This window comes from Equus caballus, chromosome 23, assembly GCF_041296265.1.
Source record: "Equus caballus isolate H_3958 breed thoroughbred chromosome 23, TB-T2T, whole genome shotgun sequence".
Classification (NCBI taxonomy): Eukaryota; Metazoa; Chordata; class Mammalia; order Perissodactyla; family Equidae; genus Equus; species Equus caballus.
Window position 1 is genome coordinate 27,398,109 of NC_091706.1, and position 21,475 is coordinate 27,419,583.

The 21,475-nt window shown below is 35.8% G+C and overlaps 1 protein-coding gene across 9 annotated transcripts in view; it reads right to left on the reverse strand.

The window, feature by feature from the left end:
• Window positions 1-21,475, reverse strand: part of VPS13A (vacuolar protein sorting 13 homolog A) — a 233,962-nt gene that overhangs the window by 48,804 nt on the left and 163,683 nt on the right. For all 9 annotated transcript variants that reach the window (XR_011431384.1, XR_011431387.1, XR_011431386.1 and 6 more), the window contains 6 exons: window positions 19,607-20,002; window positions 19,233-19,337; window positions 18,965-19,111; window positions 17,835-17,963; window positions 17,289-17,422; window positions 7,054-7,183 (listed from right to left, as the gene is read on the reverse strand). Coding sequence is in view for 5 of the 9 variants with exons in the window: in XM_023627180.2 (XP_023482948.2) it covers window positions 7,054-7,183; window positions 17,289-17,422; window positions 17,835-17,963; window positions 18,965-19,111; window positions 19,233-19,337; window positions 19,607-20,002 (1,041 nt within the window). In the remaining 4 variants the exon portion in view is untranslated. The remainder of the gene's footprint in view (window positions 1-7,053; window positions 7,184-17,288; window positions 17,423-17,834; window positions 17,964-18,964; window positions 19,112-19,232; window positions 19,338-19,606; window positions 20,003-21,475) is intronic.

Genomic DNA, 21,475 nt, shown 5'->3' on the forward strand with positions numbered 1-21,475 from the left:
AGCAAAAAATAAAAAATTAGAGTTTTGTCCCAAACAACATGAAATCTAGATTCCACATTTGAAAATTGAGAATAGTGATAGCACCACCTTCATAGGGATGAATAAACTAAATGAATTAATATTTGTGTAATACTTGGAAATTTACATAATTAAAATCATTTGATGTTACCTTCTGCCATTATCATGAAGTTATTAATCAAGAAGACAGGTCAATTGTTCTTTTCTTTTAACATCATAATAAAATTTAATTAAATAATCTCCCTTTGTAGGCTTATCAGTAGCACAAAGTATTATTTTCTCTGCTTTATTCTAAGACTAATCGATGTGTTATATGTTAGAAATTCATATTTCCTTATGGAGCTGAATTAATATGATAAAAATTATCTGACACCTTAGTTGCATGCTCTACAAGGCACGGATATTTACCACAGAATCAATTCTGCAGGAAGCCCTTATACATAAGCATTGTGCTGATAGCAGGGTCTTGAGGTTCAACGACAAGATAAATATAGCAATTTTCATAATTAACAACCATGAATTTCTCATTAAGTGACCACTCTGATTAACAGGAAATTTTAATACACAGTACACATTCATGGTACAATCCAATGAAATTAAAAACTGGAGTTCTTCACATCAAATCAATATCTAGAAACAGTCATGTTACTTATAATACCTTCTAAAATAAAATAGATATCACTAAAACTACATTAAGAAATAAGAAAACTAACTTATTTCCAAATAATTCTGAAGTCATTCTAATATTTTGTAGTAGATTTCAGATTTATCTTTATAAACTTCAACTACCATTATGATATAAATAAGCAAAAGTACAAATCAACAGATTAAATAAGATTTTTATATTAAAATAAAAACTTTTTTCCTGAATAAATATAATAATCAGGAATATAAAAAAATTAAAGTCAGGTCAATTATAGGAAGCCTTCTCAAATACACTTTTAAAAAAAACACCTACACTGGACTCCACAAGAGCAACACTGGAAGACAATGGAAAAAGACTATCAACATGCCATGAGAAAAGAACGCTGAACCCAGAATTCCTTATTCAGCAAAAATATCCTTCAGTGAAGAACAGTGTACCAAATAAAGATGCCTAAAGACAAATAAAAACTACTAAGTTTCATCATCAACAGAGACTCACTAAAGGAAATTTTACAGGAGGAATTAAACACTGGCAAAAAGAAAGGGATCCAAGATGATGTCTGAAGCGAAAAAGGGATGCTATGCAAATAAAATAGCACCTATGTGGGAGAAAACATTTTATAAAATTGAATATCCAGTCATAATAAAAACTTTCAGCACACAAAGGCTAGATAAGAAGTTCTTTAACCCTTTATCAAACTCTCCAAAACTGCCCCCTCTTCCCCAAACACTAAACTCTGGCAAAGCTCATACTTAAAGGTGAAATATTGACAGTATATCATTTCAGATCAGAAGTAAGGCAAAGATGTTTGTAAACAGCACTTTTACTCAGCAGTATGTAGAGATCCTAACCAGTCCAGTAAGGCAAAAATAAATTAAAGATGGGGCTGGCCCCGTGGCCGAGTGGTTAGGTTCGCGCGCTCTGCTGCAGGCGGCCCAGTGTTTCGTCAGTTCGAATCCTGGGCGCGGACATGGCACTGCTCATCAGACCACGCTGAGGCAGCGTCCCACATGCCACAACTAGAAGAACCCACGACGGAGAATACACAACTATGTACCGGGGGGCTTGGGGGAGAAAAAGGAAAAAATAAAATCTTTAAAAAAAAAAAAATAAATAAATTAAAGATGAAAGGATTGAAAAAGGTATTATTTCTAAGTGTCATGATTGTTCACAGAGAAAATCAAAACCTAATAAGAGAATTCAGTGAGTTTTCTGAATATAAAATCAATAAACAAAATGCCATATGCTAATAAGATTAATTTTAGAAAGACACTATGAGTTTCTGCTGTGGGAGATGACGACGAGTTGGTCTTAGACCAACCCTTTTGCTAAGAACTACAGCTGGACAAAATATAAAAGGGAAAACATGTGCTTGAAAAGATAAAAAGGCTGCCAATGCAGTGAGAAGTAATGGGGTCAAGATCTGAGAGAGAGAGAAAGCCAATAAAAGTGAACTTCGTATTTGGAGGCACTTTCTCCAAATGCCGAATGTCAATTCTAAAAGCAGAAGCAGACACTGAGAGGTTAAGAAAATGAGAAAAATACTGGGTAGTTTCATGGGAATGGAAGGACCAAAATTGGGAGTGCAGGGCGTACCAAAAAGAAGGGGTCAACAGCTCAGGCTTTCAGCTGAGTCCCCAAGGGGCTATCCTCTAGGTACTAGGGTAGACTGGAAGTAGTCTAGTACTCACAAGGATTCAAGACCAGATTCAAATCATTTCAATGCCCATTTTGATTGAGGTAATCTCCCCCTAGACTATCTGCCTGACAAGGGCAAAACCATATCTTCTCAAGAGATAGAGAACATCATACAGACCCTTAAATTATCTCTAAAAATTTTCATATACTACGTCCAGCACGTGGGCAAAAATAAACATGGATAAAGAATGGATATGAGTGAAAAGTAAGAAAAAAAGAGAAAATATAAAAATATCCACAAGAGATCTAAATATTGGAATGGTCAGATAGGCTTTAAAGTAGCTGTGATTAATACATTGGAAGAATTATGTAACAAGAATTTTGGAATAAAAATTTCTGTGACAGAAATTCTAAAACTGATAATTTCAATAATTAAAATTAAGAACCCAATGGGTGATTTTAAGAGCAGATCAGATATAGCAAGAGAAGTATGGTAAAAGGTAAGTCAGAAGAAAATATCTGTACTGAATGATGAAGAAAAAAGTATGAAACAATGTAGAACACCACATAAAAGTTATATGTGAAAGGGGCTGGCCCCATGGCCAAGTGGTTAAATTTGTGCGCTCCGCTGCAGGCAGCCCAGTGTTTCATTGGTTCGAATCCTGGGCGCGGACATGGCACTGCTCACCAAGCCACGCTGAGGCAGCGTCCCACATGCCACAACTAGAAGGACCCACAATGAAGAATATACAACTATGTACCAGGGGGCTTTGGGGAGAAAAAGGAAAAAAATAAAATCTTTAAAAAAAAAAAAGTTATAAGTGACATGGTGAAAAGGTCTAACATTTATGTAATGGTGGAGTCCTAAGGTTAAAAGAAAAAGAGAAGTGCCAAATCTGAAATTTGACATCCAGCAAAAGTACCCCACAAAAACAGGATGAAATAAAGATATTTCCCGACAAATGAAACTGATAGAGAACTTATCAACTGTAGACTCATGCTAGAAAAATACTTCAAGAGAAGAAAAACGAACCCAAATGGAAACATGGAGATGCAGGCAGGAATGAAAAGTGGCAAAAAGGAGAAACAGTGGTTTAATTTAAACAGAATATTAATGGCGGAAAACAGTAAGAGTACTTCTTATGGGATTTAACCCCATATTTAGAACCCCATAACGTATATTTAGAAATAAAACATATAACAATAGTACGTAAGATGGAAGGGGATAAATAGAGTTAAGGAGTTCTAAAGTCCTTCCATTACTGAAAAAATGGTACAAGTACTAATTTACAGCAGGTTTTAATAAGTCAAGAATGCATGTTGTAACATGGTAGGAAGCTACAGCATTAGGCTTCTCTTAAGGTGATGAGGCTTATACATCCCTTGCAGAAAACCTGTAAGCTATGCTCATGGGCTGATAACAAGAGATATCTGCTATTGTGGAGTAGGGCTTCTTAGGTCAAGGTGGCTCATATACATCCCAATGAGCCTTGTTTCCTCAGAACAAAGCTGTCATTTGAGGTGACTAAAGAGAATACCTCCTAAACTGCTATGTGAAATGTCTGATGCTCCCTGCTGGCATGCTGTGTTTCCTGGCCTGTCTCCTTCCAAGTAGGCAGCTGCAAACTGTGGTCTATGGTAGTTTTGTGAGTCTGAATGTTTGAGCTTAAAAAGATACTGTGTTGGGCACTGCAATATTATATACTAATGAAAGGATCAATCTACCAGGAAAATACAACAATTATAAATTTGTATCTACCTAATCACATAGTTTCAAGCCAAAATTAACAAAACCAAAAGGGAAATGTATAAATCCATGATTATATTGGGAGACTTTAAACACAACTCTCACAAGAACAGAACAAGCAAACAAAAAAATTAACGACAGATGATTTAAACAACACAATTAACAAACTTGAACAAACTGACATACGTAGAACATTGTAACCAACAACTACAGAATACATATTCTTTTCAAATACACATGAAATATTTACAAACACTGACCACATGTTGACCCACAAAGTCACTCTCAACAGATTTGAAAGGACTGAATCAGAGTATGTTCTCAGATTGCAGTGGAATTTAGTGAGAAATCAACAAATAGGGGCCGGCCCCATGGTCGAGTGGTTAAGTTCTTGCACTCTGCTGCAGCAGCCCAGGGTTTTGCTGGTTTGGATCCTGGGCACGGACATGGCACTGCTCGTCAGGCCACGTTGAGGCAGCGTTCCACATGCTACAACTAGAAGGACCTGCAACTAGGATATACAACTATGTACCAGGGGGATTTGGGGAGATAAAGCAGAAAAAAAAAAAAAGATTGGCAACAGTTGTTAGCTCAGGTGCCAATCTTTAAAAAAAAAGAAATCAACAAACGTAACTAGAAAATTCCCATGTTTTTGAAAAGTAAGTAATAACCTAAGTAACCATGAAGCCAAAATATAAAAAATAAATCATAATGAAATTTAGAAAAATTCTGAATTAAAGGATAATAAATAGAACATACCAAAAGTTGTGAGAGACAACTAATGCTGGTTTTGAAGGGAAATTTGTTAACTTTAAGTGACTTCAAATAAGAAGTGAAGAAATTTTGAAAAAGAATGATATCGGTATTTGCTATGAATTGTTGTGTCCCCCCAAATTCATACGTTGAACTCCCAACCTCCAATGTCACTGTATTTGGACATAAGGCCTTTATGGAGGTAGCAAAGGTTAAATGATGTTGTAAGGGAGGGACCGAACCAAAAGGATAAGTATCCTTATAAGAGAGACCAGAGAGCTTACTCATTTTCTCCCTGCCATGTGAGGACATAGCAAGAAGGCAATCATCCGCAAGCCAGGAAGAGAGTCCTCACCAGGTTCACCAGAACCTACCATGCCGGCACTCTAATCCCAGGCTGTCAGCCTCCAGAACTGTGAGAAATAAATTTCTGCTATTTAAGCCATCCAGTTTAAGGTATTTCGTTATGGCAGCCCAAGCAGACTAAGACAGTATCTATCTCAAGAATTTAGAAGAAAATTATCAAATTAAAACCATAAAAAATAAAAGAACATAGATTAGAGCAGAAATTGGTGAAAATGAAAACAAATGTATTAAAGAGATCAAATGAGTGAAACGATGACTTTCTGACTGAAAAAAAACCCCACAAATAAAACTGATAAATCTTTAGCAAAACTTATGAAGTAAAAAAAGAGTGAAGGCAAAAATTATCTCTACCAGGAATGAAACAGAGAATCACTACAAATATTACAAAGATAAAAAAATGGATACCATGAAAACACTTACATCAATACGTTAGAAAATTCAGAGAAAATAAACATCTTAGAAAACCTTTACCAAAATGACACAAGCAGAAATAGAAAACTGAATTGCCCTATATCCAATAACAAAATAGAACTCCTAATTTAAAATCTCCCTACAAAGACAATCGCAGGCTAAGATGGGTTGGCTTCACTGGTGAATTCTAGCAAACTTTCAAGGAAGAAATCGTACCAATCTTACGTAAAGTCTTTTAGAAAACAGGAAAATCATACTTCCCAACACATTTTAGAAGTCGTCATGACCTTAATATCAAAATCTAGTGAGGATATTACAAGATAGGAAACTTACGGGCCAACTTCTCTCAGGAATACAAGCAAAAGTCTTCAACAAAATAATACAGAGCATGTATTCAGAAAAGCAACCTACAGTAAAGACATACTTAATTATGAAATTAGAAGTCTCTCCTCTCCACTGGCTTATTGACAGGAAGAAATCACAACTAGCGGTGAGAAAAAAAGACACTGGAATAGGGGTCAAGTTAAGAAAAAATCTGAAAGATTAATCAGACAATTTCTGGAAGACACTTAAAATGTTACTGGAAAATGTTTATACGTAACTTTAATATTATAAAACACAAACCAACACTAGCTTCTCACCCAGAAACAAATTTTTTAGTTAGTGGATCCCTAAATGTTCCTCACAGAAGCTAAATTGACCTAAGATGACTGTCTCAACACAGAGAGTGTATCTGTTTACGAGGTCAATGCTGAAAGCACACCTCTAAGCACAGTTTACCCTTTATAACATAATAGAAGCAAATAATGATGTAGACAAAATAAGAATTCTTTAACTTAGCCAGAATATGTTTAAAGTCAAAGTTTGAATACTGGTTTTAAAATCTTTGGCAGTGTTTTAGAACAGTATGTAGACACAAAACAGGCCTTAAAACTAGCAAGGTTGAAACAGAAGACCTTTACAAAAAAAAAAAAAGGCTGCTACTAAGCTACAAAAAAAGATGAAATCTTGCCATTTGCAAAATAAGTCAGATGGAGAAAGACAATTACCTAATGACTTCACTCACATATAGAAGATGAACATAACAAATGCAGACGGGGAGAACAGATTGGTGGTTACCAGAAGGGAGGGGTGGGGCAAGGGCAAAAGGGGTAAAGGGGCACACAGACATGGTGACTGATGGAAATCAGACTTTTGGTGGTGAACGTGATGCAGTCCATAAAGAACGAGAATCATAACGATATATACCTGAAATTTATATAATGTTATAAACCAATGTGACCTCAATTAAAAAAAAGAAAGAAGAAAACAGAAAGCTACTGTTTTGTTTTTCTACCTATTGTTATTGATATTTACAAGTAGTGAAAAAAGTTTACTTATATTTTTATTCAAAAGATTTTAAAACAAAAATAAACTATTGAAGAGGAAAAAAGAAGGCTTCTGAGAAGACCACAATAATCAATCCAATACATACATCCTTTTGTGTTACTTCACCATGGCTTTTTCCACATATCCACTTCAGCTTTCTAGAGCCCACTGGATCAGCCCATGTATAAAATACTGCTTTTCCAGGAGGGAGGGAATCTTCTACTTCACTGAGAGAACTGACATAAATAGAAAAATATGCATTAAATTAAGTGCAAGTATATGAATATATAAAGAATCCAAAATAATACTTCATTAACTGAGTCCATTAATTCAAAGTTGTGATACTTCTGACTAAGAGTAGACTGGAATTTTTTCCTTAATAATGAAAAACAAGTTTTCTAAGAAAATAGTGAGACTATTTCAAGGGAAAATATGTCCTACTTAGAAAATAAAATTTTCAGGTCTTTGAAACTACTTTGTCAACTTTCATTTTAATACAAATTAATTATGAAAGAAAATTATTCCAATTATTTTATGTTATCTATACTAAATCTAAGAGAATTTAATTGGCAACCCTTCCCTAAGTATTAGTCTTACTCTGGCAAAATGATACAGCTCAATTATTTTTCAAAATCTTAAGACATGGGATATAAATCTAAGAAATTCAATCAACTCACAAAATGACTACCAGAAAGAAAAAAATTGGAGAAGTTACAAACCTTTTCTGAGCGGAAGAAGAAGCTGACTGCAGATTAAGTGACTTCATTGGTTATCAGACAAAATTAATGAAAAAAGAATATCATCCCACACATACCTTTGTAAAATGTTTAAATTTTAAGAAAATAGAAAACTGCCTATAAACATCTAGGAAAATGAGTAACCCACAAAGGAACAAAAATAACACTGGTCTCACACTTGTCTCTAATACTGAATGCCAGAAAACAATGGAGCAATGTCTACACAATTTTGAGGAAAAGAGGTTATGTCTTAAAATTTTATGTCAAATTCTAAGAGCAAAACATTTTCAAACAAGCAATAGCATAACAAACTTTTACTGAAAAACTAACTCAAAGACTTTTCCAACCAAGTCAGATATGACTCGAAATAAAATTTTACGAACTAGGATGTAAGAAATATTAAGCAACAAAACTAGTCAAATAAATCAACTTGTGATTAATATGTTATACAAAAAATGCAAATACCACAGAAAGCCTTGAATACCATTTTTCTTTTTCAAAGCTTCAGTGCATGGTTGTGTATCCTAGTTGTTAGTTTTTAGTCCTCTATGTGAGCCACTGCCACAGTACGACAACTGACAGATGGGTGGTGTGGTTCCACAACCAGGAAATGACCCTGGGCTTGGTGGTGAGAACGCCAAATCTTAACCAGTAGACCACCAGGGCTGGCTCTAAACATATATTTCTAAAACTAACCACTTTATATTAATCTGGGTCAAAAGTCCCAAATTCCTAAGAACCTGGGACCTTGGAAAGAGAGGTTGAAGAAAATGTAAAAGTTATTTCAAATTTTTCAGGGCTAAGTTAGCAGCTACTGTTTCACTCAAAATTTAAAATGCATCAAAATCTTCAAGAACAAAAAAGTACGTAGAACAGAAACAGAATGTATATTTTCCATATCATCATTAGAAAAAAATAACTATTACCAAAAAAATGGCAAGGAATCATAAATTTGTTTATTATAAGGATTACAAATGGGTTAAAGATTTTTATTAAAAGATAAACAGATTCTAACAAAATCGAAAATAACCAAAGTTCTCAACATGAGAGTATTTAACTATAGTGCATCTAAATGATGGAATATCATGCATTTATTAAAAATTGTGTTTTTGACGCAAGTTTACATGCTCACAATAGCTGTTAAAAATGAGATTCAGGGGCTGGCCTGGTGGTGCAGTGGTTAAGTGCACACGTTCCACTTTGGTGGCCCAGGGTTTTGATGGTTCGGATCCCAGGTGTGGACATGGCACCACTTGGCACGCCATGGTGTGGTAGGTGTCCCACATATAAAGTAAAGGAAGATGGGCATGGATGTTAGCTCAGGTCTAGTCTTCCTCAGCAAAAAAAAGAGGAGGATTGGCAGCAGATGTTAGCTCAGGGCTAATCTTCCTCAAAAAAAAAAAAAAAAAAAGGGAATCAAAAACATAGATAGCAATAGTAAAATAGTGTGAAAAGAATGCATCAAAATGTTGACAGTGTTGGGATTATAGGGATTATGGTTTTCTTTTCAGTTTTTCTTTGGAATCTTAAAAATTAATTGATAGCTATTATTTTTATATGAAGGAAACAATTAACCATATTAACAACAACAACAAAAGCCAAGGGAAGGGAAGGCAGAGGAGACGAAAGATGCGTATTCTTTATTTTTCCATGAAAAAATACCAAATGTAAATGTGTTGATCAAATAAATTTGGTTTAAAAATATTTAGAAATGCTTTTAATCAATATAAGTTTTAATCTATTTAATTCATTGCAGAATATTCCTTATGAAAAAATTCATCTCAAATATATCTGAGGTAGGCAATGGGAATTCAAAGAAAATAAAAACTAACCACAGTTCTCAGAATGCTAACCCTGTAGGTGTACATGTCTTAAACTCACAAGAAAATGACAACACGATGTGAGAAATGCTTTAACCTGCATATGCAAAGGTGCAGTCAAAAACTAGGTGTACAGATTAAGCTGGCGGGGGAAGGGATCACAGGAAGTGGAGTTTTTCTATCAGAAAGGAGCACCTATAAAGGTAAAAACACATGGAAGGACCCACAGCATTCAGGAAACAAAGACATCATTTGGTCTTAAGTATAGAGTAAGAGTTAGGCAACAGAAAGATAAATGTTTAGAAAGGTAGCCTAGAAACATATTTTGTTTTAAAAGAAATGGAAAGTCACTAAAGAACTTTAAACATGAGAGAGAGAGGACTATATTTAGTGTTTTTGGAAACCTACCTCTGGTGGCAAATGGAAGATTTACTAGAGACAAGACTAGACATATAGACAAAAAGTCTATTCAAATAGACAAGAAATGTTGGGAGCCTGAACTGGGATAATGACAGTAGAGATTAGAGAAGAGGAGAAGATTTTTAAAAAACAGAGTTTAACTAAGTGAATGCTGTGGTGAGGCAGAGGAGATCTAGGCTGATGGGGGTAGATGACGCTGCCATTCACTGAGAGGAGGATGCGGGCGACGAGTAGTTTTTGCCGTGCAAATGATGAGATCAGCTTTGAACCACTTTAGGTTCTTACGTGATATTTAGGAGGAGGTGGCAACGTGAAACTCAAGAGAAGTCTCTACTGGAGTAAAGATTTCGGGATCACTGGCACACAGAACTCTGGATTCAATATTTTTTTAAACCAACGTTTCAGGTTCTTGCTTTAATAACTTCTTCAAATAATTCTAAGTTTAAATCCAGTGTTCATTCTTGCAGACTATTTATTTTATAAATTTCCAGGAGGATTGTAATTTTTTTAAGTTTCAGAATTTCAACACAGGATCACATCCTAGTTTTCCCCTTATCCCTTACTTTTACAATTATAACAATGCAATGGATAACATTTCTAAACAATTTATTCCTGCACTGTACTATAAAGAAAATTGCAAGGTCAAGGCCAAAGAAAAGACTGAGAAGTCTTTAGTTCAGCCTCAGTCAGGCTCAACCAGATGTCAGAGGATTAAACTATGAGGCCCTACATCATCCACAGTATGTAAAGAATTAACTTAGCTCCTGTGTTTCCAGAATGTTACCAGCTATGCAGTATACTTGAGAGAATCAAGAAAACAGTCACTCAAGTCATCTTCTGAAGGTCTTAATTTTGTGAACACTGTTGGGGAAAAGCTACTTGAGGTACATGGATTGAAGGGCATATGAGAAAACATTTCTATTTGTTTTTGTCAGGTTTTTTAAAAAAAATTTTTATTGAGTTAATGATAGGTTACAATCTTGTGAAATTTCAGTTGTACATTATTGTCTGTCAGTCATGTTGTAAGTGCACCCCTTCACCCTTTGTGCCCCCTCCACCCCACCTTTCCCCTAGTAGCCACTAATCTGTTCTCTTTGTCTGCATTTTTAAATTCCTCATATGAGTGGAGTCATACAGAGATTGTCCTTCTCTATCTGGCTTATTTCATTTAACATAGTTCCCTCAAGGTCCATCCATGTTGTTGCAAATGGGACAATTTTGTTCTTTTTTATGGCTGAGTAGTATTCCACTGCATATATATATATATATATATATATATACACACACACACACACACACACACACACACACACACACACACAGACACCACATCTTCTTTATCCAGTCATCTGTTGATGGGCACTTAGGTTGCTTCCACGTCTTGGCTATTGTGAATAATGCTGCAATGAACATTGGGGTGCATGGGACTTTTGGAATTGCTGACTTCAAGCTCTTTGGATAGACACCCAGTAGTGGGATGGCTGGATCGTATGGTAGTTCTATTTTTAATTTTTTGAGGAATCTCCATACTGTTTTCCATAGTGGCTGCACCAGTTTGCATTCCCACCAACAGTGTATGAGGGTTCCTTTTTCTCTACAACCTCTCCAACATTTGTTACTATTTGTTTTGGTTATTTTTGTCATTCTAATGGGTGTAAGGTGATATCTTAGTGTAGTTTTGATTTGCATTTCCCTGATGATCAGTGATGGTAAACATCTTTTCATGTGCTTATTGGCCATCCGTATATCTTCTCTGGTGAAATGTCTGTTCATGTCTCCTGCCCATTTTTTGATTGGGTTGTTTGATTTTTTGTTGTTGAGTTGTGTGAGTTCTTTATATATTGTGGATATTAACCCCTTGTCAGATGTATGACTCGCAAATATTTTTTCCCAGTTAGTGGGTTGTTTTTTTGTTTCAATACTGTCTTCCTTTGCCTTGAAGAAGCTCTTTTGTCTGATGAAGTCCCATTTATTTATTCTTTCTATTGTTTCCCCTGTCTGAGAAGACATGGTGTCCGAAAAGGTCCTTTTAATACTGATGTCAAAGAGTGTACTGCCTACATTTTCTTCCAGAAGCCTTATGGTTTCAGGTCTTACCTTTAGGTCTTTGATACATTTTGAGTTTATTTTTGTGAATGGTGAAAAAGAATGGTCAATTTTCATTCTTTTACATGTGGCTTTCCAGTTTTCCCAGCAGCATTTGTTGAAAAGACTTTCTTTTCTCCATTGTATGCCCTTAGCTCCTTTGTCGAGGATTAGCTGTCCATAGATGTGTGGTTTTATTTCTGGGCTTTGAATTCTGTTCCATTGATCTGTTTGTCTGTTTTTGTACCAGTACCATGCTGTTTTGATTACTGTAGCTTTGTAGCATGTTTTGAAGTCAGGGATTGTGATGCCTCCAGCTTTGTTCTTTTTTCTCAGGATTGCTTTAGCAATTCGGGGTCTTTTGTTGCCCCATATGAATTCTAGGATTCTTTGTTCTATTTCTGTAAAGAATGTCATTGGGATTCTGATTGGGATGGCATTGAATCTGTAGATTGCTTTAGGTAGACCAGACATTTTAACTATGTTTATTCTTCCAATCCAAGTACATGGAATGTCTTTCCATCACTTTCTGTCATCATCCATTTCTTTCAGAAAAGCCTTGTAGTTTTCGTCATATAGGTCTTTCACTTCCTTAGTTAAATTCACCCTGAGGTATTTTATTCTTTTTGTTGCGATTGTGAATGGTATTGTGTTCTTGAGTTCTTTTTCTGTTAGTTTGTTATTAGAGTATAGAAGTGCTAGCGATTTACGTAAATTGATCTTATACCCTGCAACTTTGGTGCAGTTGTTGATTATTTCTAAAAGTTTTCCAATGGATTCTTTGGGGTTTTCTATATATAGGATCATTTCATCTGCAAAAAGCGAGAATTTCACTTCTTCCCTTCCTATTTCGATTCCTTTTATTCCTTTCTCTTGCCTAATTGCTCTGGCCAAAACCTCCAGTACTATGTTAAATAAGAGTGGTGATAGAAGGCATCCTTGTCTCGTTCCTGTTTTCAGGGGGATGGCACTCAGTTTTTGCCCATTGAGTATGATGTTGGCTGTGGGTTTGTCATATATTCCCTTTATTATGTTGAGATAATTCCCTTCTATCCCCATTTTGTTCAGAGTTTTTATGATAAATGGCTGTTGGATCTTGTCAAATGCTTTCTCTGCATCTATTGAGATGATCATGTGGTTTTTATTCCTCAGTTTGTTGAAGTGATGTATCACATTGATTGATTTGCAGATGTTGAACCATCCCTGTGTCCTTGGTATGAATCCCACTTGATCCGGATGTATGATCCTTTTGATGAATTGCTGAATTCTGGTTGCCAGAATTTTGTTGAGAATTTTTGCATCTATGTTCATCAGCGATATTGGCCTGTAGTTCTCCTTTTTCGTGCTGTCCTTGTCAGGATTTGGTATCAGTGTGATGTTGGCCTCGTAGAATGTGTTAGGAAGTGTTCCATCCTCCCTAATTTTTTGGAAAAGCTTGAAAAGGATAGGTATTAAATCCTCTCTGAAAGTTTGGTAGAATTCCCCAGGAAAGCCATCTGGTCCTGGGGTTTTATTCTTTGGGATGCTTTTCATTGCTGTTTCAATCTCTTTCCTTGTGATTGGTCTGTTCAAATTGTCTGCTGCTTCTTGACTAAGCTTTGGGAGATTGTAGGAATCCAAGAATTTATCCATTTCCTCTAGGTTATCCACTTTGTTGGCATACAGTTTTTCATAGTATTCTCTTATAATCCATTGTATTTCTACGGAGTGTGTTGTTATTTCTCCTCTTCCATTTCTGATTTTGTTTATTTGAGCTTTCCCTCTTCTTTTCTTTGTTAGTCTGGCTAGGGGTTTATCAATTTTATTTGTCTTCTCAAAGAACCAGCTCTTTGTTTCACTGGTCCTTTCTACTGCCTTTTTTGTTTCAATAGCATTTATTTCTGCTCTGATTTCTATTATTTCTCTCCTTCTGTTGACTTGGGCTTTGTTTGTTCTTCTTTCTCTAATTCAGTTAGGCATAGTTTAAGATTGCTGATTTGGGATTTTTCTTGTTTGTTAAGATGTGCCTGTATTGCGATGAATTTCCCTCTTAATACAGGTTTTGCTGTATCCTATATGAGTTGGTATGGCATGTTATCATTTTCATTTGTCTCCAGGTATTTTTTGATTTCTTCTTTAATTTCTTCAATGATCCATTGCTTGTTCAATAGCATCTTGTTTAGTCTCCACATCTTTATGCCTTTCTCAGTTTTTTTTCTTGTAATTAATTTCTAGCTTTATAGCATTATGATCAGAGAAGATGCTTGTTATTATTTCAACTTTTTTAAATTTGTAGAGGCTTGCCTTGTTTCCCAATACATGGTCTATCTTTGAGAATGTCCCATGCGTGCTTGAGAAGAATGCGTATTCTGCTGTTTTGGGGTGAAGCATTCTATACATGTCTATTAAGTCCAACTGTTTTAGCTTTTCATTTAGCTCCACTGTTTCCATGTTGATTTTCTGTTTGGATGATCTGTCCATTGATGTGAGTGGGGTGTTGAGGCCCCCTACTATTATTGTGTTATTTTGGATATCTTCTTTTAGGTTTGTTAATAGTTGCTTTATGAACTTTGGTGCTCCTGTGTTGGGTGCAAAGATATTTATAAGTGCTATTTCTTCTTGATGAAGTGTCTCTTTGATCATTATGTATTGGCCCTCTATGTTTCTCTTTACCTGCCTTATCTTGAAATGTGTTTTGTCTGATATAACTATTGCAACACCTGCTTTCTTTTGTTTGCTATTAGCTTAGAGTATTGTCTTCCATCCCTTCACTCTGAACCTGTGTTTGGCCTTGGAGCTGAGATGTGTTTCCTGGAGGAAAGAAATTGTTGGATCTTGTTCTTTCATCCATCTTGCCACTCTGTGTCTTTTTATTGGAGAGTTCAATTTGTTTACATTGAGGGTGATTATTGATGCATGAGGGCTTAATGCTATCATTCTGTTGTTCATTTTCTGGTTTTCCTGTGTTTCCTTTGTTTCTCGTCCTATGTGTTTTAGCGGTTACCTATTGACTTCTGCAATTTCTTCTGCTGGGTTTTTAGCTTTTTCCTTACTTATGTTTTGTGTCTCTGTTCTGTTTTTTACTTTAGTGGCTACCCTGAAGTTTGCATTCAGAACCTCGTGCATAACATAGTCCATTTTCTGGTGTCCTCTTACTTCCTTAGCCTAAACTGATTCAATCCCTTACCTCCTCCCCTCCTAAATTATTATTTTCATCTCTTATTCCAACTTGTGTTGTGAGTTTGTGGTTACAGCAATAAAACTATCTTTGCTTTGGTGATTTCCTTCCATTTATCCTAATGCTATAGCTGATTATTTGCTAACCTATTCTCGTTCTATCTATTAGTCTCCCTACTCTGTATTTTGTGACCCCTTTCTCCCTTTTTTTTTTTCTTTTTTCAGGTATAAGAGCCTTCTTGAGGATTTCTTGTAGTGGAGGTCTTGTGGCTACCAAGTCCCTTAGCTTTTGTTTGTCTGGAAAGGATTTAATTTCTCCCTCATACCTGAAGGATATGTTTGCTGGATAGAGTATTGTTGGCTGAAGATTTTTATCCTTTAAAGTTTTGAATATGTCATTGCAACTTCTCCTAGCTTGTAAGGTTTCCATAGAGAAATCCACTGAAAGCCTGATAGGGGTCCTTTGTAGGTTATTTTCTTCTGCCTTGCTGCCCTGAGTATTCTTTCTTTGTCATTCATTTTTGCCATTTTTACTATATATGCCTTGGAGTAGGTCTTTTTACATTGACAAATCTAGGAGATCTGAAAGCTTCCTCCACACACACTTCTTGCTCAATCCCTAGTTTTGGGAAGATCTCTGCTATTATGTCATTGAGCACACTTTCTGCTCCATTTTCCTTTTCCACGCCCTCAGGAATTCCGATGATTGTTAAGTTGCATTTTCTCATTGAGTCAGCTATTTCTCGGAGATCTTCTTCAGTTTTTTTAATTCTTAGTTCTCTTTCTTCCTCTGTCTGGAGGCATTCAACCTGTCAATCTTCGATTATGATAATTTGCTCCTCTCTGGTGTCTACACGGGCATTCAGGGAATCCGTATTCTGTTTTATCTGATCCATTGTATTTTTCATCTCTAGTATTTCTGATTGATTCTTCTTTATAGTTTCAACCTCTTTTGTGAAGTAACTGCAGAACTTGTTGACTTGTTTCTCTATATTTCCCTTTACCTCACTGAGTATTTTGATGACAGCTATTCTGAACTCACTTTCACTTAGTTTACCTATTTCCAAGTCCTCAAGACATAATTCTGTGTTTTTATTGTTTTCCTTTTGGACTGGAGCTTTTATATTTGCTGGATGGTAGAAGAGCAGTTTTTGCACATAATGCTGTTATTCGGTTGCAGTTAGAGCCTGTCCCCACTAGATAGGGGTCAAGAGCCCCATATTCTGAGCCCTCTGCCTTCAGCCGCAATAGCAGCGTGCAGCGTGGATTGGGGGAGGAGGGGCACTTTCTCTCGTGCACAGACCTGGATTCTGATCAGCTCTCGCTCTCTGGTTTCCTGGGGCCCTGGCTTGATGGGGTGCCCCCATGAGAAAGCTTTCCATTGTTAAAGGGCTTCCACTGCACAGGTCTTTGGGAGTCCTGCATGATGCCGTCGAAACACGATCCCTCCCCTGCTCCTTCCCTCACCCGCGGCAGTGATCCCAGCCTCCAGGGGAGGGAGCGAAGTTCTCTCTTACCCTGTTCAAGCTCCTCCGAGGGTGGCTGCAGCCTCTCCGCCCTCTGTCATTTGGCTCCTGTGGGTCTCTGATGATCTCTGTGTTATTAGGATTCTTTTGGTTGGAATTCAGTTGTTCCTTTTGGTTGTAACTTGGAGGGGAGAGAGTCCTGGGTGAGCTCACTCTGCATGTCACTGATGTCACTCCGTTTTTGCCAGTTTTAATCAACCAGTTTATTATTTTTGTAATACAGATAATCCTAAAAAACAGGCTTTCCTCTCTTTCAACATCTTTGAAGATGAGAGAATTGATACGCAAGGAGGAGTTCTGTGCCAATCTTCCTCTATTTTGTAGGTGTGATGCTGCCACAGCATGGCTTGATGAGCAATGTGTAGGTCTGCACCTAGGATTCGAACCTGTGAACCCTGGGCTGCTGAAGCAGAACGTGCAAACTGAACAGTGGGGCTGGCCCAGTATACTTTTTTATAAAAAATGAGGACCTTGTTTTACATAGCCACAATGCCATTATCAGTGTTTATATTCTTAAGAAATCATCATAAAGTCAATGTCTCATCACCTAGACTCTGCTAAAATCAGGAAATATCGTATTTGTGATCATCTTCTTACCTTTGCATGTACTGAACAATGTCATTCTTGGTGTGATTTATTAACAGGAATGTAGCTGCTCCATCATGATAATCCAAAAATTTAATAACTGTAGAATTCTCAGCCAAGTTAACTTCTGCTATAATACCTCCAAGCTAGAAGAAAGGAAAAGGAAATATTCTCTTTGATCATTTTCCAAAGAATACTAATAACATTTAATAATAAAACTATTCCTAACAATACTTTCTTTTGATGACTTAGAAAGCAATTCAGGATTTTATACTGCATGTCTGGGAAACCATGAATCTCAATTATTGGATACAGATAGATCAAATTCCAGATGTGGTATATTCTAGTATTCTAGGTACTCCGACAAATTTTCTGTATAACAATTTAATTGTTTTATGCCTCAGTTTCCTTTTAGTACTTTTCCCCTTTACAAAAAGAGATGTTTGTTCATTTATGATGAAAGGAAAAAAAAATCAGAGACAATTTTGATACAAAAGAATAAAATATTAGTAAGTATATATTAGCTTCTCTAATCACACACACACACAAATCACGTACCTTATTATCTAGACGCAATAAAATACAATTTTCTTGCTTCTTAAAATGTATCTTTTTGGGAGGGCCTTCATTTTTTTCAACTTGAATCAGAAGTTTATTAGAAGCATCCTCAGGCCAAAAGGGGATACACTAAAACATATGTAACATATTGAAAAAAGACTGTATCATAAAGACCTTTATGATTTTAATAAACCCATCAGAGTACACTTAGACTTAAATCTCTTCCAACACTAGCAGTAAAGCATCTCAAGAAGCATATATAAAAGGAATCCTGTGTAGACACAGAGTAGGGTGACTGTGTAACATCAAAGACAGGAGAGGACCATGAGGCAGGTAAGGAGAAAAGAAAGATGACCTCCAAAGAAATGACAGAATCACAGCAGAATTTTCAACAAAAATGGAAGCCAGAACACAGTGAAGTAGAATCTACATGTTGATAAAAAATAGAATTGATTATCAAGAAAAATTATCATAAAAGAAAGATGGTGATAAAAATTTGTAGGGATAAACACAAACTGATGGTCTTTACTTCCAAAATCTGCTCTGAAGGAAATTGTAAAGGATGTTCGTCAAGAAGAATGATCCCAGAAGAATGGTTTAAAAGTAAGAAGGTATAGTGAATAAAAATAGCAAATGCTTCTCTTACAATCCTAACATATTTACAGCAAAATTTATTCAAAAGTAAAATATTCTATCAATCTCAGGCAGTCTTTCAGAATGCTCTTATCCAGAGGTCTAATAGCTGAAGATGGAATAGAATCAAAATTTCACTCCTGAATCACTAGCACCTTCTTAAAATAACTGGCTTTAACCCACACTGTAAAGGCGTTCCTAACAGCTTCCCAGACAATAAATCATTTCCTTCTTTTTGCTGCATTTATACCTTATCTAGTCTTCTACTGTTGTATTTAACCTCATGTGGTTACTCATTGTTAAATGTCTACTTTCCTTATCAAGCAATGCATTCTTAGATGGCAAGGTCTGTTTTTTAATAACTAAATATCTAGAGCCTGGAACTGAAACAAAATAGGGGAGGGAGGAATTAAAACATTACATAGTGATTTCAGGTACCTACCTTCAAGGAAAAATGAAAATCTAAAGAGGTACATTTTTGAAATTCATCTACCCACCTGCTCTACATCAAGAGAGAACCATTTATCATTTCCCTCTTCAGCCACTGATATCCGATATTTGCTTTTATTTTCAATCATATAAAAAGGGGTAAATGTCACAATTCTAGTAATGTTAAAACTGCTGAGGTATATAGTGACACCAACCTAAGGAAAAAAATATTAACACTTGAAAAACTGTTACATTCTCATAACATCCTTATAAAAATTAAGTAGTCAATAGACACAGATTAATAAAAGTTTCTTGATGAGCATAGAAGGAACTCACTTGATATTCCATTTTCAGGCCTTTACATTTGACAGCTCCATGACTACCAACAGTATCAATTGAAAACTGATCTGACAATTCACTATCAGTTACCATAAGCTGAACCTAGGAAAAAATATTTCAAATATATTACAATTTAGGTACCTTTAAACCTTTCTACATAAATTGATAAGCTTTTGCTTTTGAGAATAAACTAGCATTATACTGTTAATGCACTAAACCTTTCCCAATACTAAATTCTAATCTTTTTAGCCTCAAATATTTAATAAATGTTATTTCTACCTGTTTCATAATATTTTATTCTTCAAAACTCTAAAAACTAAAAAAGTGATAAACAGCTAAAGAAAAATGAAAGTTAAAAAAACCTTACATACCTTATTGTTATTAAAAAAGTGCTTTGGCTGAAAAGAAAAGAGAACTGGCTTTTTATAATTAGGTGGATGCTTTCGATGAATTCCATCTGCTTTATACTGCAACATTCGACCAGTTTTATTGACCATCCAATAAGGACTATGAAATGCCACAACTGTCTGGCCAGTATTATAAGTCACATGCACAGCAATATCTAAATCAGTCTTTTCTAATTCTGTAACACAGGTAAAATTGATGAAACTAATATCTTGTTGATTAGATTTTATATGATATTCACTTTTCCAGTCATGATTAAGATAGTCAAGTAATTTTAAATGTAGCTTGGCTTTATCCAACTGTACAGTACAAATCTGGGCTGAATGTCCTTCATTTAGAGTAGAAACTCTATGCTCAATCCCCTGTAATAAAAAAAATGCAGTAAATTTTTAAATGTTCCAGAATAATATGCCAAAAAATTCTATTTAATGATTCCAAACGCTATACAAAATGCTTTTGAAATACCTCCGTCAAAACAAGTGAGAAGAGAGGGCCTACAATGGAGAAAAGAAAGTCTCTTTAACAAATGGGGCTGGGAAAACTAGACAGCCACATGTAAAAGATTAAAAATTGACCATTCTTTTTCACCATTCACAAAAATAAACTCAAAATGGATCAAAGACCTAAAGATTAGGCCTGAAACAGTAAGTCTTCTAGAAGAGAATATAGGCAGTACACTCTTTGACATCACTTTCAATAGAATCTTTTCGGACACCTAACTCCTCAGATGAGGGAAACAATAGAAAGAATAAACAAATGGGACTTCATCAGACTAAAGAGTTTCTTCAAGGCAAGGGAAAACAGGATTGAAACAAAAAAACAGCCCACTATTTGGGAAAAAATATTTACAAGCTACTTATCCGACAAAAGGTTAATCTCCATAATATATAAAGAACTCACACAGCTCAACAACAAAAAATCAAACAACCCGATCAAAAAATGGACAGAGGACATGAACAGACATTTCTCCAAATAAGATATAAGGATGGCCAACAGACACATGAAAAGATGCTCATCATCACTAATCACCAGGGAAATGCAAATCAAAACTACACTAAGCTATCACCTTACACCGGTTAGATTGGCAAAAATATCCAAAACCAAGCATGACAAATGTTGGAAAGGTTGTGGAGAAAAAGGAACCCTCATACACTGTTGGTGGGAATGCAAACTGGTTCAGCCACTATGGAAAACAGTATGGAGATTTCCCAAAAAGTTAAAAATAGACATACCTTATGATCCAGCCATCCCACTACTGGGTATCTATCCTAAGAACCTGAACTCAGCAATTCCAAGAGTCCCATGCACCCCTATGTTCATCGCAGCATTATTTACAATAGCCAAGACGTGGAACCAATCTAAGTGCCCAGCAACTGATGACTGGATAAGGAAGATATGGTATATATACACAATGGAATACTACTCAGCCATAAAAAAGAACAAAATCATCCCATTCGCATCAACATGGATGGACCTTGAGGGTATTATGTTAAGCAAAATAAGCCAGACAGAGAAAGACCAACTCTATATGACTCCACTCATAGGTGGAAGTTAACATATAGACAAGAAGAACTGATCGGTGGTTACCAGCGGAAAGGGGGGGGGGTGGGGGGAGGGCACAAAGGGTGAAGTGGTGTACCCACAACATGACTAACGATAATGTACAACTGAAATTTCACAAGGTTGTAAACTATCATAATCTTAAAAAAAAAAAAAAAAAAAAAAAAAAAACCAAGTGAGAAGACTGATATTCAAGTTCCAACTGTGCCAACTGTATAAACGTCTAAAAATTATTTGAGTTAATTTGTAAAACGGTTTAAATGATCCACCTTCTA